The 21,178-nt window shown below is 46.9% G+C and overlaps 1 protein-coding gene and 1 long non-coding RNA gene across 4 annotated transcripts in view; one reads left to right on the top strand and one right to left on the bottom strand.

The window, feature by feature from the left end:
• Positions 1-3,455, top strand: part of FLVCR1 (FLVCR choline and heme transporter 1) — a 36,434-nt gene extending 32,979 nt beyond the window's left edge. For 2 of the 3 annotated variants that reach the window (XM_073216951.1, XM_073216950.1), the window contains 2 exons: positions 465-532; positions 697-3,455. In XM_073216951.1, the coding sequence (XP_073073052.1) occupies positions 465-532; positions 697-771 (143 nt within the window). In that variant the 3' untranslated portion in view covers positions 772-3,455. The remainder of the gene's footprint in view (positions 1-464; positions 533-696) is intronic. The other variant, XM_017650866.3, reaches the window with a different exon arrangement.
• LOC140844478 (uncharacterized) overlaps positions 1-21,178 on the bottom strand; it is a 242,596-nt gene that overhangs the window by 135,483 nt on the left and 85,935 nt on the right. The window lies entirely within an intron of this gene.

Genomic DNA, 21,178 nt, shown 5'->3' with positions numbered 1-21,178 from the left:
GTCCTCTATCCTGCTTGACCAGTTCCCACTCATTTTTCAAGTTCCAATTCAAATGTGTTTCCTCTGGCAAGCCTTCTGGATTTCCTTTGGCTGACATGGGCATTTTTCTCCATGCTTCTAAGCATACCTAGTACATACCTGCACTATTATAGTTATTATTGTAATTATAATTGTCAGTACTTCCCTAGACTGTGGAGGGTGCTTTAGGGAGAGAATTGTGCTTTTCATCTTTGTACCTTTGGTTAATATCCTGTATTTGTTCACTAATGAATGACAAACTAATAATTAATTTAATGGCTTAGAGAGGCCAACACTATTATTTTTTCAGGCTACAAGGATGCCATTGAATATTATGGTACTACTATAGTTTGCTAAACTTGAATATCAAAAAAGAGTTTGTACAGCTTAGAGAAACGTATATTCATACATACTCTTTGGTAACTCCATTGATGCTTCTGTTTCAGCATTAATCAAGTCTGATCTGAGAAGACACAATATAAATATAGGAATTACAAGCAGTGATATTAAAGCTGTAAGTAAAGAACATTTTTGATTATACAATTGAGAAATGTGTTCCTAGAATAAGTGAAACCAGTCTGTCTAGTCAGCTATTTCTTTTCCTGAACCAACTGTTGATCTGTCATAATGGCATATGCCGGATGCTATTAATTTTTTATCTTCTGATCCTTTCTACAGTTGCCAGTTGATAGTCCTACAGATCAAGAATCAAAAACAATTATGATGTCCAAACAATCAGAATCAGCAATTTAAGGAAAAGTTAATATCATGTGACAATCAAGTGGTAAGGCTTGGTTTGTACATTACAGGAAATGGACACTTACTTAAAAATTATCATATCCCTAAATGCGATTACTGTTTCACTTCATTTTTCCTTTAGGCAATATTTTGCTTAAAATACTTTTTCTTCCATCATTTTAACACTACCATTTATCTGATGAGCGCCCTTTTTGGTCTTACATTGTCAATCTGAAAGTAAACTTCTTGACATTGACTTTTCAAAAGCGTTTTTTTTGTAGAAAATGGAAGTTTGGAAGGATTTCTAAAATGATAATATGGAGGTCTAATGCCTTTAAGTCATGTAGGAATACATGAGTTTACATATAACAATATCTGGTAGAACCAAGTGTAGAACATACTCCTAATTGGCTCCCTCTTGTCCTGGCCTGGCTGCCAGGTTCCCCAGTGTGAGCACATTATGCCCTCATGACCCTTCTGACCCACCAAAGCACGGTATTGGAATGACACTTCCTGAGGACATGTAAGACTTTTCCCATTTCCTGTATCCTCGTTGTACGGTGCTTTGTAACAGGTACTGTCAGTGGCCATGCAGACCACTCTGTGTACAGACTGAACCCATGACTTTGGTCTTAGGCTTAGGTTCTGATTAAGCTAAGGATCCCAGGCTCATTACCTTGAGTTCTGTGCACTGCCTTCCTATCATGGTGTAAATGCTGACACCAGTTTTTCACTCCAACTTGAGATAGATTAGTTTTGTACCATCGCTTTTTTTACTTTTTTATTTTTTCCAGTATACAACTTTCTAGGAAGAAAATTTCATCCTATGTGCTACTGGCTTTTTCATGATTTCTTGTATCACAGCTATACTTTTGTGTGAAGATTCCTGAGATGAGGAAGTCAGTAATAACCCAGACTAGGCATTGCCATTTAGTGGAGACCTCTTGAAATGCTGGCTGTTCAGGCGTGCAGTATCATTTTTATGACCATTCTCCTTTGAGGAATACTGTGTCCCGGGGCGTCCTCCCTCAGCGGTAGAGGGAGTGGATTCTTCACTAAAGAGTGTAATCTCCATACTGTTGACACATTCTGCTCTTTTACATGCTCAGGACAAGGAGAATAGGACCAAATGTGTTTCCACAGTGCCTACAGCTGCATTTTGTTTACAGTGAAAACATAAATGTTGTCCTGACTCTCTAAGCTGATCGGGAGATATCTTTAGAGTAGTCATATCTAAACAGCCTGATAATTACATTATGTCCACATTAAATTTAAAAAGTCAGTTATACCCTGAATACCCTTGAAGTGAATTAGCAATTCTGATTTGGATATAGTATATGCAGTTGCTTTACATTATAATTTATAACATTCTCTGTAATCAAACTATTGTAGATTATCAAGTAATTTATATAGGATGTGCGTTTATGTAAATGATTTACATATTATTTACATAATGTATTACCAGAGAATGTGGAATGTAATTCCAGAAGAACTCAACTGGGAATCAGGAACTCCATATCCACATCCTGGCTCTTTCTAGCTGTCCCTGTAACTCCCTGGGCAGCAGTTTCCTCATCTGTATAATGAATGTGTTCGATTTGGTCTCAGAGATCTTTGTTAAATCTTAAATGCCATTCATCATGGGGTAGATGAAATCACTGTACCACAGAAACTTACCTAGCTAGAGAAAAATTCCCTGAACAATTGGATAAACAACTGATGATTGTTATTTTGTGGATACAGGGAATTTGAAATGTTTTAGCCTCTTTACTCAGTTGGCCATACCTTTGGCAGAATATGCTGAGTCATTAACTTCCTAAGATATTTATATCCCAGGTTTTTTGGCCTCTCCTCTAAATAATAATTTTTTTTAACTGTCAGTGTTGTTTAAAATAATCATGTGTTTGCTCTATTCCTGAGATTGAGTCACAGATAAAAGTTGAACACTTTATTTCTGAAAAACATATGCATATATGTCATGCGTATCTTTCCTTGTTGATTAGAAAAAGGATGAAATATGTGACAAAACGTAAAATGAATAAAATTTCTGTTTTGAGTTAAAGTCAGATAATGTCATGTAATTCTGTCTTTGGAAAATGGAGTTGGATAACCATCACTTGTGTAAATTTTAATCAAATGATTTTAGAAAGAAACTGGATGCTTTCCAAAGTTGTTGAATTTATAAATGTTGCAAATACAGCTTTTGCTTTTTGTGAATGTTGGCGAAATGTCTTTAAAAAAATGTTTATGTGTAAACTCAGCATTGCCAGAAGAATGCCTGTCATTTTTCATATTCCAATTTTTGCTGTGTTCTATTTATGTGTACGTTCATTCTTCAGTATTTCAGATTGAAATAAATTTATTTTTTTAATGTTAAAGTTCTGATACTTAGGTGCACATGGGGAGTGGAAAGGGATTATAAGCTTTCAGAATGGGTGGAGGAGGGAGAGAGGCGGTTGGTGGAACACGAGGAAACAAAGTCCACCTGGGCAGGGCTAACCAGCAAGGTAGCATGTGCTTCACCTGCTCACCTGCCTTGGTGGCCGCCCCTTCGTTGGGCAAGAGCCATCCCGGGACACTGCATCTGTGCTTCAGACTTCTCTGCCCTTTGCTCCTGGGAGCATGTGCCTTATCTGAAAGGATGTGTCATCTTCCCTCAAGCCCTTGCCGATTCATGTAATAAAACCAATCTAATAAAATCAGTAAGTTTCTTCATTGAAAAATGGCATAATAAACATTGATTCTTCATAAGATTAAGATAAACATTAAAAATGTTCAGCATAAAACTAGACATAGCACTAAAAGTTGGCTACTATTTTTACACATTAATGACTGCTATAGCAACATATTACCACTAATGTGTATTTAGATTTAAAGAGAGAAGAGTCCAAGTCCAAGTGACTTATAGCAAAAGAATACCAGTATAGAAAATCTGAGGTTCTGAGAGGGGTCATGGAGAAGGTATTTGGGAAGGAAGGAGTGGTACTTGTACAGGAAGTTTTCATCTCAGAATTCTTTTACACTTAGAAATCATTGAGGTCCCCAAAGAACTTTTGTTTTTGTGAGTTTTATCTGTCAATATTTATCATACTAGAAACTAAAAAAAAACTTTAATTCATTCAAAGTTATCACATTTCTGTGAAAAATAACTGTTTTCCACAACAAATATAGTGAGAAGAGTGACACTTTCATGTTTAAAGAGTGCAAAAAACTCTTTAATATCTGGCTTTATAGAAGCTAGATTCTCATCAGATGTGGATTCAATCTACAGAGATAATGCTATTTTGACATGTTTGAAGAAAAGCCTTGCACGCATATGAAGTTGGAAAATAATTATTTTAATAGCCTTTTCAGATAATGGTGGGTATTCTTTATTAAACACTGTATCAAAATCTGAACTGGTAGTGCCATAAAGGTTGTTTGCTATGTTAAATCTGAAACAGTATCAATAGACTTTTCCTGGTTTGTTAAAATCTAATGGTATGTCTTCTACTTTAAATAGAACTTTAACCATGTGTGGTTTTATAACATGCATTGCCATTTGGAAAAATAACTGCTTCACTGAGTTATGCAGCTCTTCCAAATATTGACATATTTCATTAGGCGATGCCCCACCAATCACATTCGCTAATACCCCGACCTCATCAGAAAGTTTTCTAAGTATCAGGAAGTGGTCGAGCTCACACAAGTTTTCTGAAACTTGTTTTGGCAGATGCAGGTTTTCTAAAACGCCAGTGTTGGTTTGAAAACCTGATTCTGTCAGTTGTTTCTTGAAGCATTGACAGGCTCACCTCCATTGCTTTTTGAGAAAATACCTGCCAAATAGCCAAGTGTGAATAACCATAGCTTATCTGTCAGTTGTTCTTTCAAGAAAAAATGGTGTATGAAAAGAAGCCTCTGGTTTGGTTTGCAACTCAAATAATTGTACAAGTGCCTTTCCTCTAATAACTTCATGCTTTGGTGTGTGGCAGAAGCACGTTAAGCATACTTCTCATTTCATCACACAGTATTAAAAAGTCATGCACCCAAGGATTTGGATTCAGTAGCTCTTACTTCTTCATCAAGGATCTCCTTAGGTAAAATGGCTTTTTTTTTTTAATTGCAAGTGCATGGTGGCAAAGAGTTCAACGGCCACCTGTTCAGGGTGGTGCCACGGCCTTGATTTGGACTACGGCACCAAGTTTTATCCATCACTACATTTGTACCATCAGAACTAATGTCAACATGGTGAAAAGGGCAAATAACTTTTTATATTATTACTAAAGAGTTTTGCCATAGATCCCCGCAAAAGGTCTTCAGGCCTCCCAAGGTTCTGCTGACCATACTTTGAAAGCCACTCTTGTAGAAAAGAGATTGGCCGTCATTGACATTGATCAATGACTTGCAATGTGAGAAAAAGAGTAACAAGTCAGTAATAACTCAGAGTAGGTGTTGCCATTTAGTGGAGACCTCTTGAAATGCTAGCTGTTCAGTTGGTGCAGTATCATTTTTATGGGGCAAAACAAGGAACAAAACACTAATGAGGGGACAGATGAAAGAGTCATTGGAGACGGAGGAGGAGCATGGGGGAAAGAAAGGCCACAGTAGGCCGCCCTGTTAATGAGGCCAAAGAGAATTGGTAGCTGCAAAGGAAGATGTTTCCTCCTATGTAAACAGGAAGCCATAAAAAATAAATGCTACCAGTACCTCTCGTACCATTTTAATTACAGTATGATATTTCCAGATAAAGTTAACAGCTTCATTTAATTTAATAAATACTAAATGTTGAGACAAAGTCATGAAACTGTTTGAAATGTACAGTAATAGACACCATTTTATCTGTTACCAGGACTCTATAAGAAATAGCTTTAAAAATCTAAGACCTTTCTCAGCTCCTACTGAGAAACACTAAAATTACATTTAGATTTTCAGTGGAAAAAAATATTTCTGTCCAGAAGAAAATACAATTCCTATTTCACACAGCAGCCACAAGTAGATAGGTAAATAACACATTTTTGAAGTCGACTGTCTCCTGTAACCCACCCACCCAGTCTCAGCTTCTCAAACCAAGACGCCTGCCCACGCCACATGACCCCTCATTCTCTGCAATTGTTGCTAGTCATTTGTACAGGTGACAACATGCCCTGAAGTGACTTCAGGGGTCTTGACTGGACCCTGTGCCTGAAAATGCCTTTCTGATATCTCCCAGGAGATAAAATATCACTGAGTCCCTAAAGAAAGGTTTCAAAGCACACTGACCACCAAGAGGGAGTACCCCTTATCTGAAATCTCTGCTAAGATCTGTAGATGCCCTGTGAGCAGGTTTGAATAGGAGGAAGGAGGAGGAGGAAGGAAGGAGGAAGCAGTTATTTTTCCAAAGCCTTGAGAAAGGAGAATGGGATTCAGAAGGTGGGGCCAGGGGAGGGGGGAAGGCTCATTAAGGTGAGGCCTATGAGCTTCATTTTCCTGTTTAAATAAATGATGTATTAGACCTCTGCCTTTGCCAGCCTAAAGTCTTGGGTGTGGAAACTGTCTATGATCTTGGGAAAGTAATTTAAACTCCATGAATTTCAGTTTCTAACTCTCCTAAATACAACAATGTTTCCTACCTTGCGGCTTTATGGTGAGGATTAAATTCAGGTGGAAGGCACACAGTAGATCCTTAACAAATGATATCCATTATCAGTATAGTGAGAAACTGTAGAAAGGGACTGTGGATAACACTTGAGAGGCAGTTGACTAATTTGGGAGAACATGATGTTATGTGTTTGAACTTGATGTTACTATGGCAGCTGCCATTGAAATCATTAAAGTATGTAGCCATGTCCGTGTGCGTGTGGGTGTGGCACTGGGCATTGTGCACAGAAAATGAAACAAAAATGAGTTCTGAAGAGACACTGAGATCTGGACAAATGGAATGGTAGTCAAGGCACCAAAGAATGAAACTGAGATGCTCTCAGGGGCAGGTAAAAATGGTTTTTATGTTTATTGCACTAGCCACAATAGAAGAGATTGAGCAACAAGGTAGGGAGGAAGCCACCCACAAGCCCACTACCTTTTACAACTCTTCATTTCCCCTTGTTCCCTTTGCATTCACATGCATGCATGATCTTACATAGGTGCTTCCCAGGTAATTATATCAAATGAATAAGCCAAATTAGCCAAATATTTCTCCTTTATGAGAAAATCCTCCAACATATTCCAGAGGCCCTTAATTAAAGGTAAAAGCACCTTTTTGAATTTAATTTGAGGATGTTGTCAAAATGATAGGCAGAAAAGTCTTTATGAGTGTGGTGGAGAGAAAATAAAGTCAGTAAAGCCCACTAATAGGGACTCAAAGAGTTAACCAGATAAAACCAGAGAGCCAGAAAAGACAGAGTTAATTAGCTGAAGTTTCAAGGACCAGAAATTACTTGGAATGTCCAAACACTCCCCAGATAAAGAAAATATCAGAAGACAAGCACAGTAACCATTAGAATGTAGCCCATGTCTCCATTTCACCAATTAGCCCAGGCCTCTAAGGCCAGAGATTGTCAATTAAGGACTTCTCTGCCCTGCCAAAAACCCCATTAAAAGAAGCCTGGCAGTAAGCAGCCTGCCTTTGTCTACCTTGACTCTGGCCCACTCCTCCCTTGAAGTATATTCAAATAAAACTTTCACTCTGCTTGTGTCTCTTGCCTTTCAGTTCTTTGTTGCAGTAGGGACAAGAATTGAGAAGCAACTCAACCCATAACATAGGTATCAATTTGTATATTTAACATAAAATTATAAGCATTTTCCATGTTGCTACATGGCCATTATAACCATTAATTTTTTTTTTCATTTCACTGAGACACGATTGACATGCAACATTGCATTGGTTTGAGGTGCATAACATAACGATTTGAAACATATATAGTATGAAATGATCACATTCAATTTAGTTTTAACACCCATCATCTCACAAAGCTACACTTTTTTTCTCATGACGAACACTTTCAAATAACCATTATTCTAAACAACTGAATAATATTCCACTAAGGCTACTATACTTACTTAATGGGTTCCCTACTCTTGAATACTCATTCATTCACTGATTCAACATTTGTTGTGCATTTACAGTGTTGTCAGGATTTAAGGTGAGAACTGGAAATGTGTAACAGTGTCCCTGTCTCAAAATGCTCAGAAAACAAATCATCAGAGTCCACAGCATTTGATCAAGATTGTACCCACAGAGATGAGAAGGCTCCCCGGGGGAGATAGCATCCCCTCCTGCAGTACAGGAACACATAAGGCAAGGCTTTTTCTTTCTTTTGAGCAGAGGAAGATTGTGATGCTTCGAAGTCCCCAGTTTCATTGTTTTATGCCCCTTATGCCTCTCTGCCCACCCCAGCACTCACCCTCACTGCCCAGTTTGTCAAAACCTCTCAGCTGCCTCCATCACAATGAAATCGGGCAGCCTGAAGAGTAATCCTGATTGGATTTGCGATCTAACTTGGTCTAGGCTAAACGGATAGAGCTCACACAGCCTCAATGTCCAGCAAGATTATGTGAGGCTTTACACCAATTTGTGTCCCCCAAATCTGCTGAAGGCTAGTGCCTCTTTGACGTAGAGCAGATTTGCTTTTCCTTAGCCCTGAAAACCTGGCGTCTAGACCTGACACTGGCAGGGAGAGCCACTTCCACACCAAAAGTGGGGAGCGCACCCCCTCTACTGGTCATTTCGTGAATTGTTTCAAACAGCTGAAATTTCAGTGGATTAGTGTGAGGGTTGTGTTTTGCGTTGGGGAAGGGAGACAGGGATGTGCCAGTTCATTTCACCTATATCTCCAAACCAGTCACTCCTATACACATACGTTACTCGTTAAATGAGTGAGTGCCTTCTCACTCCCACTCTCTGGGCAGCACAGTGTGGGGCAGTGATGAAACATTAGCCATCACCAAGCTTTCACATTCTAGGGATGGTTCCAAGCCAAATAATGGGATGGTCATTTGTGCTGGCTCAGCTTAGCCGTCCTGCCCAACTTCTGCAGCCTGGAAAAGGTCACGATGCTTCTCACTGGAGGCTGTTCCTCTGTGGAATGCCTGAACTGCTCCTTGCCCTTGGGGTGCCCTCTGGACAGCTGCTCCAGGCGGCCCAGGGACACAATGGTTTCCTTCCAAAGACACACCTCAGCTTGGCTGTGTGCTTTCACCTTTCCGTGTTCATTCCTGTCCAAGGTCAAGATGTAGCGGGCCTGTGCCGACACCGGACACATTCGTGTCAGGCAAAAGGATTTGAACAAATGTTGGTCTCTGAGCCACGTTACTCAGAATGTGTAAACATGTAGTTCAAATGGAATAAACTCTACTCTGTGCCTGAAAGAACGAAGCCATTCTTCTTTAGCATTTCTCCCTGTTATGTGCTCCTGCAGCTGATTCCCAAACCTTTCCCACCTGCTGGCACACCTAGCAAAGGATGTTACCTGTACACAGGGGCAAATGGATGGCGCTGCCCTGACTGGAGGCCTCTGGCATCACCCCCAGGGCCTGCTCTGCCTCCTGCCCAGGTCTCAAGATCATGGCACACTTTATCCCAAAGGTTCACCAACTTGTGTGGGCCTCACAATCACCAGGAACCCTTGTTAGAACGTAGGGTGCTGGGCCCCACCCCCAGAGGTTCTGATTCTGCAGGACTGAAGTGGGGCCCGAGACTCTCTATTCCTAACAGGTTCCCAGGTGATGCTGATGTGGCCGGTCTGGGGACCACACTTGGAGAACAGCCTTTCCTAGGCGCCTGCTGGTCCCTGCGCAGGCCGGCTGAGCCCGATGGCCTCTTCAGGGGGGTCAGCCTGGGCTCAGCACCCCTCCCCATGATGTGCCCCATGGCTGCCCCAGAAACAGGTCCTCTGCTCTGATTGGAAACGTGACCTAGCCGTTCTTTCCATTATCCAGATAGAAGGGCTTTTGTATCTCCCCAGGGAAGAGGAACATGGTGGAGATGTGGTTTCTCAGATAACCCGACAGCTCCGTGCGCCGCGGCGCAAGTGTGGCTGTGGTGGACGAGCTCCGAGGCACAGACGACACGCCACTGGGCATCGCCTCTGTGCGCACGCTCCCGGCACCACGGGAGCCCGGGGGCACAGGCTGATTCCTAGAGGGTGCCAGCTGTGGCTCGGCCCCGCCAGGAGCCTCTTTCCTCAGGACTGCATCAGAAGGCAGGTGGGGTGGAGACGGGAGCTGGGCTCCGCCGCAAGAACGGATCGCTAGACAAACCGGCTGCAGAAATCAGTTTGCTCCCCGGGGAAGACGGCACTGACACCCCATCCCTGCAGTCCCCCTGGATTGCCATGGAGGAATGCAGCGACACCACTCCCTGGTTTGGAGAAAAGGTAGCAAAGGAGAGAAGAGGTTCTGTCCCAGAAGCGGGCAGGAAATGCCTCCCTTTCAAGTGGTAAAACGCCTAGGCTTGCCGCTGAGACCTGCTGGGAGGGTAGCTGGTGAGGAGGGCTGGGCCGGTGCTGTGGTACGTCAGCGAGCGGGAGCCCGGAGCCCCTACGGCAGGGGAGGCTTCCCCGCGGCCAGCCTGGGCGGAGTCTGACGGGAGCACCTGCTCGGCCCCTTGGGAAATCCCCACCCCCACCTCCTCCCCATCCCCGGTTTTCTCTTTTCCCGCACATCCGGGAGGTCTGACCCGGGGCAAGAGCTCCGTGTATTTAAAACTTGACCTCCCTGGTCATCTTTTCAGTCTCGAGTTTCTTTCTGCCGTCTCGGCTGACTTTCCCAAAAGGCCCCGTGGCTGGTATGTTGTGTGTGTTCCTGCCCCTTCATCACCCTCCAGGGAAAGGCGAGCTCTTTGGAAATGGGGACGATTCCCGCTCATTGAAATGCTTTGTGGGATGCCTACTCCGCGCAGGGCACCGGATCCCGTGACAATCCCTGTCCAAGGGACCAGGGATGCCTTTGAAAAACAAAACCGAACCAAAACCCCCGCAGACTGTTCACACCCATTCCCTCGGACCCACGGCGGCACTGCAGGAACTTTCACGAGCAGGCCGTGTGCTCCCGAAGCAACGGGGCAGTAGCCACCTTTTGCCTTCGAAGGCTCTTACCACCTATTTGGAGGACTATTAATGAGCAGGGAGGTTCCTCCCATAAACAGTGCTTTGGGGGCTGTTTTGCCTGAGAGGTTCAGCCCTGGGCAAGATCAGTGAGACCCAGAAATGACAACAGAACGTTCTTGGAGTAAAAGGGTGTATACCTGGCTTCTTTCTCCCACGGTAGATTCAGCGCTGGAATCATGTCTGCACCCAGCAGTCTGCAGGTCCGTAATCTACCTTCACCTCTGCCTCTGCCCAGAACACTGGGCGGAGCTCTTTATATAGTGACTCAGTCAATAATAGCTCATTTATAACAGGTGGGGAAGCAGTAGCCTAGCCCCAAGCCAATTACATCATCAAGTAATTTAGGGTCAGGTGAGGATCTTGGCCATAGGCACTTCCATCCTCCCCACAGGGGCTTAGGAAGGAGCCCCAGATAACCAACTGGAGCATCATCCAGGGCTGGGGGCAGGGCCCACTGGTGGCCCCTCTGCAGAAGGGCCCACAGGGGATGTTTCTGATCCATTAGCAAGCAATGCTGGTCAAGCTCCTGGCTAAAGGGTTAGGGTCCTGCCTTAGGAAGAGAGAATATGTTCCATCTGTTGAAAGCATGCAATTCCCAAAGGGTTTCATCAGATGGTCTCATTTGACCATCACGCCCCCCCACCCCACCCCTGAGGGAGGCAGGCTTTGGTTCGTAGAACCAAGACAGCACCAGAAGTTGGCTGGGAGGGGCTTCAGCATTGCCTGCCTCTCTGTTCCCCAGCCCACCCCCAACAAGCCTGTGATTTAAGTAAAATAGTGCATATGTGCTTACAGACAATTTCCATGCTCCCCCACTGTCTTGCCAGTGGGTTTCAGCCCTGGGCAAGTTCGCTATGGATTCAGAGTGACCAAAGAAAATGACAGCAAAATGTTCTTGGGTTGAAAGGGTTATACCCAACTTTATTCTTACAGTGGCAGGTCAGTCACTAAAATCCCATTCACTGAGAGCAAGTCTGCATACAGCAGGCCGGTTCTGCCTCTGGGCCCCTCTGTCCACACAGCCGTCCTCTGGGCCTCTCTGCACAGTCGTCCTGCACAGCCATCCTCTGGGCCTCTATCCTTGGCACTGCCACCACTCCAGCCTCTGCTCTGCTCTCCTGTAGGCTTGCAGCCCTGCCACCATGTCCCGCCCAGAGCACTGGGCAGAGCTCTTTTTATAGTCAACAGCCATGCAATTGCCCACAAGTGTGCAGTGAGCTAGTCAACCACGGCCAGGTGAGAATCCTGGCCACAGAAACTCTCATTTTATCCACACCCACCTCCTTCCTTAGGGCTCCTAAGTGCCTCCTATAGAAAATTCTGGATCTCACTACTTATAACCATTTTGCAGAAGAGTTAATTCAGATTCAGCCTTGCAGAAAGCTGCATGGCTTTGGGAAAAACGGAGTCAGGGCCAGGGTCCCACTTCAGAGTCCCTGGGGAAGGCCTCTCTATTCCAGGCTGCCTCCCTGGGGAAAAGAAGGTTAGAAAAACCCTTCCAGGAGTGCTGGCAGCAGCCCCAGCCTCAGGTGGGCACAGAGAACAGGCAGGTGCCAGTGCATCCTGGTGACCCAGAGGGATGTCAGGTGACCCAGAGGGCCATCTCCAAGGGCTGTCAGGTGCTGGCTCTCTTAGCCCTGGCATGAATCTGCTGGTGGCACTTCTGCCCCCCAGCACCTATGAGACAGTTGCCTGGATTATTCCATAGCTCTGTGCAGACCCTGTGCAGACCCCGGAGAAATGTCTCCCACACCCAGTCTGCCTGGGGCAGCCCCTAGCACCCCCAGGGCAGCCCCCTTGCTATCCCTCTCCACCCTCTGGGCCTGGCAGTAATGATCTGGATGCAGGTCAGGGAAGATGTTCCAGGCACATGGAGGTGGACACTCTGGGCTTCTAATTAGGACAATGCTAATGAGCCACACTGGTGACACCCACATTTGAGGACCTTGGGTTCTGCTGGCAAGGCAAGAAGTCCAATGAGCCATACCTGGCTGCCCCTCAGGCAGACACCAGAGAGCTTGAGGTTCATATGTGCTAGGCTCCTTGATGACAACTGCATATTGAAGAAAGGTGAAAGCATAAATCCATTCGCGCTTTTCCCCGTGTTTATTTTAGTGATGATTATGTAACTTCGAGTCTGTGGCCAAGTGTCTTAAAAAGCTACCTTGGTTTTGGGTGCCCTGTACTGGGAGGGGGCTGTGGCCCACCTGGTGAACAAGAGAGAACAGCAGGGCATCAGGAGACCACCAACCCGGGCTCCCCTCAGCTGGACACCCATATTTGGGGTTCCTGGGGACTGGGCTGCTCTGGGAACCCCATATGTCCCTCCTCTGGACAAGCTGAGCAACTGCTTTCCTCCCCACAACCACCACCTGTGTCAGGCTCTTATCCGACTGGGCGCCCTGAGGGACCCCCGCGGGACACCAGCCTTGTCCCCAGGATGGGGAGGCACTCCCGCTGACTCAGGGTCACAGGCCAGTGTCCCTGGTTCCTGAATTGACTGGAGCTTCCTCCCTTGTCAGAGATGCTGCTGAGCCCCCAGCCCAGAGCCTGGGGGCAGAGGGCAGGGCAGCCAAGCAAGGAGGCTTTCTCTTGCTGCTGGATCCCATGAGTTGCTGAGTATGAGAACTGCCTGGCAGGATTGCTCCCTGGAGGGGAGATGCAGTGAGGAAGTGGGCAGCAGACTGGTGGATGGAGCATGCACAGGCTCTGGTGTTAGATCTTAGAGTAAATGCTGCCCGACCTCTTTCTAGCTGTGTGACTTTAGGGAGGTTACCAACCTCTCTGAGCTGAGTCTTACTACCTGTGTATTGGGAATTGAGTGTGAGTGGATCAAATGGGACTGTATCTGTGAGCTCCCCACATGGCTCAGGAAGCCCTGTAGACTTGGGTGAGCCCCCTGTTGCCTGTGGATTCCCCCAATGCTCTCCAGAACTCGTTTCCTAATCTGTGTATGAGTGCTGCCTCCTTAGCCCTGAGAGTGTCCCACTTGGGGGCCAGGCTGTTGTTCACCCTGTGGCCCCTGGTGACAGTGTGAAGCCCATTCTTTCCTGTGCCCTCCTGTGGGGGGCAGGGAGGCAGGGAAGGGTCCTGGCTGCACCAGTATCACCCGCAGGCCTGTTCAAACACTGTCGTCCTGCTCTGTGACTTTGGTCAGGTTACTAATCTTTCTGAATTCATTTTCTGATTCAGCAAGTTTGAGGTGCCGCTGAGAATGTGCATTTCCAACGAGTTCCCAGGTGACAGGCTGTTGCTGACCAGGGCACAGAATCAGGACATCAGCTCCTCCCTGGTCCCTGGGAGTGCAGGGCCTGAGAACAGGCTCTCGGATCTCACAGGAAGCAGGTGGAGGTGGCCAGCCCTCCATCATGGAAGGCCTCTCTGCCTGTGCCCCCCACCCCCGGAATCTTTTGTCAGTGAAGCCCTAGAACACCTCTCCCCGAGAGCCTTCAGTGGCCAAACAATGAACCTTTCCCCAGCCACAGGAGTACAATAGAGAGCAGGTGCCCCTGGAGAGAGACCAGGGATTGGAGGGAAGTAACTGGAGAAGGTCAGAGAGGAAGGGGACAGGAGGAGGTAGTCCCGTCCCGGAGCAGTGGCCGCAGTCCTGTCCTAGATGGGGTAACGACCAGACCGTGGTGTGGGGGTCCAAGATTGAGACACAGCTTCACCAGCTGAGAAGACCCCTGGCTCCTGCCCTTCTTCCCGGCGCCCTTCCCAGGCTTCTTGCGGCATGCGACTGCGTCCTGGTCAGTGGAACAGGGCGGAAGTGACTCCCTTCCCCACCTGGCCCACAGAAGCCTCCCATGTGGCCCTCCACACTCTCTCTCAGCTCCTGTGGCACTTGGATGTCAAAGCCTTGGGCTGCCTGAAGATGATAGACCCTCTGGCACCCTAAATGATGCTCACCCACCCCCCAAACCAGGCCCAATACACTTTTCATGAGAAAAGAATGAACTGTTGAATTAAGCCCTGGGATTTCAGGATCTCCCTGTTACAGCATCTAGAAGTCTCATGACCAGTGTATCGGGCAGGTGCCTGCCCAGATGGGCAGTGAGGGAGCAATGCCACCACAGCCTTGCTGGGCTCTCCCTTAGCTTAATCAGGAGAAGCACATCTAATATCTGCTGCCTTAGGGCAATAAGAGCGACCACCTTGTGCTGTTGGCATGTGCCAGAAAGTGCCTGATCTTCACTGATTCATTTACTCTTCACAACAGAGCGAAGCGTGGTATTGTCCCCATTTTGAAGACGCAGACCTGAGAAGGGCAGGGCGGGCAGGTTGGGTGCTGTCTGGGAGCAAGGAATTTCCGCCATCCTTGGGGTTCTTCCAGCTGGCCTAAGAATGAAATTGGCTTGAGGTGGATTAACAGGAGGAAAAAAAAAGTTTTAACTACATATACAAGGGGAATCCCTAGAATAAATGCCAAAGACCCTCAGGGACAATGAGGTATATCTGTCATCCTGAACTAAGGAGAAGGGGTAGGGGTCTGGGACTTCAAAGGAAAAGGGAAATAGTTCACAGGAAGATGAAAGAGTAAATGGTAAACAAATGTTTGCTGGGCCTCACAGAAAGAATGGGGCACAGAGAGGAATTTTAACAGGCTTAGCCACATCGCTCCCGGTCCACCACCCCCAGTTTATATTGTAATGTAGTTATCTGGTGCCAGCTCTCTTCCTGAGCAGGCCTTCTAACTAAATTCTTTTTATGTATTGGGGTGGAGTGGGGGAGGTCCATGTGTCCAAGTCTTCTGGGCCTTGATGTCTTCAGCTCTAGCAGAATCTGCATGCTGCAAGGGCACATTCTGGGACGGCCTGACCTTGGCCACCACATGCTGAGAACACAGGGACACATCCTCTAGTAAGAAGCAGAGGTGAGATTTGAATCCACAGCATCACAGTGAGCAACCCCAGGCAAACCTAAGCAAACACTACTCCCTGGTAGATGCATACTCCCAAGTGTGCACCCTGTCTTCCCGAATCGGCATAAGCATCTCATGGCCCAGGACTGGGCCTTGAGTCTTTGGGAAGCCAAGGGTACAGTTTAGACATTCCTGGGCCATGAGAAGCTTATACTGATTTGGGAAGACGTGGTGCATGCTTGGGATTATGCATCTACCAGGGAGTAGAGTTTGCTTAGGTTTGCCTGGGGTTGCTCGCTGTGATATTGTGATTTTCAATAAGAAATACATAGTTGGCATAGGACTCCTAAAACCCTTGGAACTTCTGTGAGGAGTATGATAAATGCATCTTGTGTTACTTAATGGGACTTTGGAAAGCACCTAAGGATGGGAGCTGGTTGTCAGGAGAAACAACCTTGTGATTAAAGGGCTAGGACTTCCCACTCCCTTTGGGGAGGGAAGAAGGGCTGGAGGTTGCTTGTAAACCAATGGCCAGTTACTTAACCAATCAAGCCCATGTGATGAAGCTGCCATAAAATCCAAAAGGACTGGTTCCAGAGAGCCTTCTAGGTTGGTGAACACGTGGAGATTTGGGGACCAGAGAGCCTTCTAGGTTGGTGAACACGTGGAGATTTGGGGAATGGCTCAAGGAGAGGGCCTGGAAGATCCCCACCCTTTCCGCATATCTTGCCCTCCACATCTCTACTATCCGGCTGTTCTTGAGTTATACCTTTTGATAATAAACGGGTAATCTGGTAATTAAATGTTTCTCTGAGTTCAACAAACCACTCTTGCAAATAAAGTGAACCCAAGGAGGGGCTCATAGGAACCTCTACTATAGAGGGGGGCAGTGGTCTGATGCAGTCACAACCTGCCCTCGGGACTGTCAGCTGGCATCTCAAGTGGGAGCGGGAGGGCAGGCTTGTGGGGCTGAACCCTTGACCTATAGGATCAACTCTACCTCCAGGTAGTGTCAGAATTGGGTTAAATTGTAGGACACCCTGCTGGTGTCCAAGAATTTCTTGGTGGCTTGGGAAAACACCCCCATATGTTGGTGGGGTGCTGGAATTGACTTGCTGAAGGCAGATATTGATGACCCCACAATTGGAGGAGAAAGGAGGAAAGGAAGATGGGATTAATAAACCAAGGACAGATCTCTAGTAACCTTAGGAGTATGAGGAAATAATGTGTGAGTTTGGGGAACTGTGTGAATCAACACATATGTTGTAGGGGAAAGTGGGAGGCTCTTGGGCCTCTGCCACAGGGGTGGGTCCTTGGCTACATGCAGGATAGAAATCAGACACAAGCCAGGTACATTGTGAGGCAGGTCTGTCGAGATGGGAAGCATAGAATATGCAGCAGAGAACTCCACAGGCAGGGTAGCCCGTCCCAGGGGGGTCGTTAGTTCTTTTATTTGAAGTACAATGAACATGTAAAGTAGGGGGGAGAATAACCAAGATTTTTCTGGGGAGACTCTTACAAGAAGAGGTGCTTCTCCTTATTAGGTCACTTTCTGGTGTTGTCACGACTATTGTAAACTGTCTTGGTGCTAATGGGTGTAACTTTTACTATGTAAACGACAGTTATTAAGTTAGACAGCTATTCTCAGTCAAATGGTTAGGAATGTTAGGTAGACACTAGCGGGCGGAAAAGGGGAAGATAAGGCTCAAAGAAGAGGCTGCTCTGATACGGTTGAAAGGAAAAGCTGCCCAAGCTCTGCCCAGGGAGGGGTCCCACGTGGAGACAGCACAGGCTTTGCGGGGAGGTGACTTCCTCCCCAACCAGATCACAATCAAACGGGACTAAGAACTGCCCATATCACCCCTCAGCATGGGGAAAGGGCAGGCTCACGGAGAGGGAGGGGTGTACAGAAAGACCTGTAAACCAAATAACCCCACCTTGGCCGTCAGAGGTGTCTCCTAACCAGCATGCAACATGTAAGCCTCCCGCCCAACGGATCGAGGCCTTTGTCTGCCTGGACTCCGGCCCGCGCCTCCCCTGGGGTGCATTCAAATAAAACTTTCCCTCTGCTTCGCTATCATGCCTCTGCCTTTCAGTTCTTTGTCACGCTGGGGACAGGGACTGAGAACAAACTCAACCCTAACAACATCAGACTCCATCTTGGTTTGATCTAGTTCCAGTCAGTTCCTACCACATCTCGCTTGTCAGTCTCAGGCCTCTCTGCCCTGTGCGCCCGTTCAGCTAGTCAAGCCTTTTGTTAGCTTCGCCCTGCCATATTCCTTTCCTGCACAGTCCCAAACTTCCCTTGCTGTTCTCTGCACCATCCCGCACCCTCCTCTTTAGCTTTGTTAGGTAGAAAGGTAGACATGAGCAGCTCAGTCAGGGGAAGATAAGGTTCAAGGAAAAAACCACTCAGGTAGGGGGTCCCACTTAAAGACAGCAAGGTTTTGCAGGGAGATAACCTCTTTGCCTATGAGTACCAAGCCAAACCGGGTACAACCAGATCACCACACACCTGCAACCGAACTAAGAACTGCCCAAACCACACCTCAGTATTATCTCATTAACATAAAATTGCAGTTTTGCTGCCCTTCCACCCCCCCACCCCTCCACAAAGAGTTTTTCTGTGTGCATTCTGGGAGGAGACATGTGCACCAAGAAGAATAGTTGTATAACTAGAACTGTCAATCAAATGACCCCAGCCTATCAATCAAAGAGGTACTCATGGTTAGGACCCTCCCCTAAAAGGGGCTTTTGTCTACCGGACTCTGCCCACTCCTCCCTTGAACTATATTCAAATGAAACTTCCCCTCTTCTTCACTATTGTGTCTCTGCCTTTCAGTTTTTTGTTTCAGAGGGAACAAGACGGAGGGAAAATGCTCCACTGGGAACAGCTCTGTGGTTTCAGGTCGGCCCCAAGAGTTGAACATAGGGAAAGGGTCTGTCTCATTCACTGTTATATCCGCAGCACCCAGAACAGTGCGAGGCACGTAGTAGGTACTCAATAAATATTTGTGGAATAAACTGATGGGGGAGAAAGACAGGGGGCTGGAACTTGCAGCAAGAACCTGCCAATTTAGGTCTCAAATCATTGACTCTTACGGGCAGTGGAACTCTCAAGAGGCCATCTGCTCCATGTCTTGCTTCTACTGAGGAGTGCCTGCCATCACCCTCTCCTTTCCTTCAAGACTCAATGAACGGCAGGGCTGGAAGAGACCCTTAGAGACCATCAAACCCTGAGGGTCTCAAACGTGGCTAAGTACAGCATTCCAGTTTGTGGGCCACCAAGCCTGGACCCACTCGTAAGGATTCTGATTTAATGGGTCTGGGCTGCAGCCCCCCAGGTGGTTCTAACATGCCGCCAAGATTTAGCACTAGGGATCTGCTCCAACCACCTCATTTTACAGATCAAGCTTTGGAGGGGGTGGGGTGCCCAGGATTATCTAGCCAGTTGGTGGCAGGGCTGAGCCCCAAATCCAGTGAGTGTCGTTCTCTACTTCAAAAGCATTACCATCATCTCTTCCCAAAATGCATTTTAGGATCTCCCGGCTCTTGTGGCAGAAGGTTCTTTTCAAGGTCACACCTTTTAAGCCTTTCCTTGATCTGCCCAGAGTGGATTTAGATTTAATCCACAGTTTGAATCCAGCCCAGAGTGCAGCTTTACACACGTCCCTCCTCCGTTTTCTGTGCTGTCCTCACTTCGCAATCACACGCACCACCGGGTTCTTCAGGAGTCGCCAGTACACCTCCCCTGGACCTCTCTCTGCCCCACCCACGCAAACCAGTTCCTTTCTGGCTTCCTTCCTCCCCCGGGCTGCCTGGAACCCACCCGTTCTGCGGCCACGCCTCCCAGAGCATCCCTGTCCTGAGCTCCCCAGCAGGATCAGGAGGAAAGGTGAGCTTTGCCTCCTTGCTCAAGTCTCCTCGCTGGTGACCCTCCCCAGAGGACCCAGTTCTGTCTCCCTCACAGCTGGCAAACAGCTAATGTGAGTCATGGCCTTGGAACACACATAATCTGCTCTTTTTTATTTACCAAAAAAAAAAAAAAAAAAAAATCAGCCCCAAAACCAACCACACTGATAAAGGCTTTGGTGAAAAATGAACCAGAGTACATAAACTGTTCCTCAATCAGCAGTGCAGTAAATAACCTCCCTCCTGGGGAGCCTCCCTCGGAGTATTTTGGGCAGTCTGGACGATTTTTAAACCTCTTTAGCCCCAACTAACAGGGGACCCAGTGGAATTTGTACAGGCAGCTATTAAGCAGGAGCAGAACTTTCAGGGCATTATCACAAACTCTCTTACTAATTATGCCTCCCAGCCCCTCATGAGCAGAAGAGGCTGTTTTGTTCCTGGCTTGCAAGGGTGAAATGGCTGCTGCTCCCGTCCCTGACGACTTCTCCCCTCCCAGCCGTGGACCATGGGTGCTCCAGGACACCCTCTGCTGCCTTTAGAACTTTGCAAGCATTTCTATTTCGAGCATGTGGCAGCCAAAGAAGCCGTCAGTCTCCTGTATGGAAGGGCTCAAACACCTAATAGTGGCAGACCTGAGGGACACAGAGGGCACCGAGCACCGTGTCCCTGAGCCCCAGCAGGGCTCTGGCACTGCTGATTCATTCTTTGCCGGCTGCTGCCTCATGCACGATCTTATTCAATCCCTCCAGAACTTCTGTGAGGTGGGTGTTACTGAACTAATTTTCAGAATGGGCTGAGTTGCATGGCTCGGCCAAGTCTTCACGGTGCTGTCTGCACTGACTGTACCTTAAACAATTCTGGATCAAGATGGTACTTCTGTTCCTGAAGGCAGGGGGCTTAGAGTTTGCCTACAGGAATACTGCCACAGGCAGAGAATCATGGCTGAGGGGAGAGGCAGGAGAAAGGGATGTAGAAAAAGCATTTAGTGCAAAGGGGACAAACTGGACTTTATATGCCAAATGTGGCCCATAGATATGTCTTAATTGGCCTGCATCCTGTCTCATGATGCAATTTGTTGCCAAGATTTTAAAAAGCACATTTTACAAAAAGATCCAGACTTCCAAGTTTGTCTTGAAAAATGGTAGATCTGAGAATACTAGCCTCTTGGTCAACAGTTTGTTGAAGCTTGCTAGAGGCTGCCTTCACTAAGGGGGCCTGCCCTCTCCCCATTGTCCCCACTTGGCCAACTCCCCTCATTTCTGTGATCTGCCTGACCCCTATTGACAACTGAGTTTATGGTCCCTGATCTATTTCCACCTACCCTCTTCCTATAAGAAAAGCAGAGCCCTGAGAGGTGAAGAGATCAAAGTCAAAGGCAAATGGGGTGACCTTAAGAAAACCATGTAGCTTCCCTAGGCTGCAGTGTCCTCACCTATAAAATGGGATTATTGATAGCACCTGACTCAATGCACTTAGGCCACCATAACAAAATGCCACAGACTGGGGGTCTTAAACAACATTTGCTTTCTCACAGTTCTGGAGTCTGGAAGTCCATGCGGCCACATTTGGTCTCTGGGGAGAATTCTCT

Source organism: Manis javanica, chromosome 11 (genome assembly GCF_040802235.1).
Source record: "Manis javanica isolate MJ-LG chromosome 11, MJ_LKY, whole genome shotgun sequence".
In the NCBI taxonomy this organism is placed as follows: Eukaryota; Metazoa; Chordata; class Mammalia; order Pholidota; family Manidae; genus Manis; species Manis javanica.
Note: the sequence above shows the minus strand (reverse complement) of the source record. Positions and strands in the feature narration are given on the sequence as shown.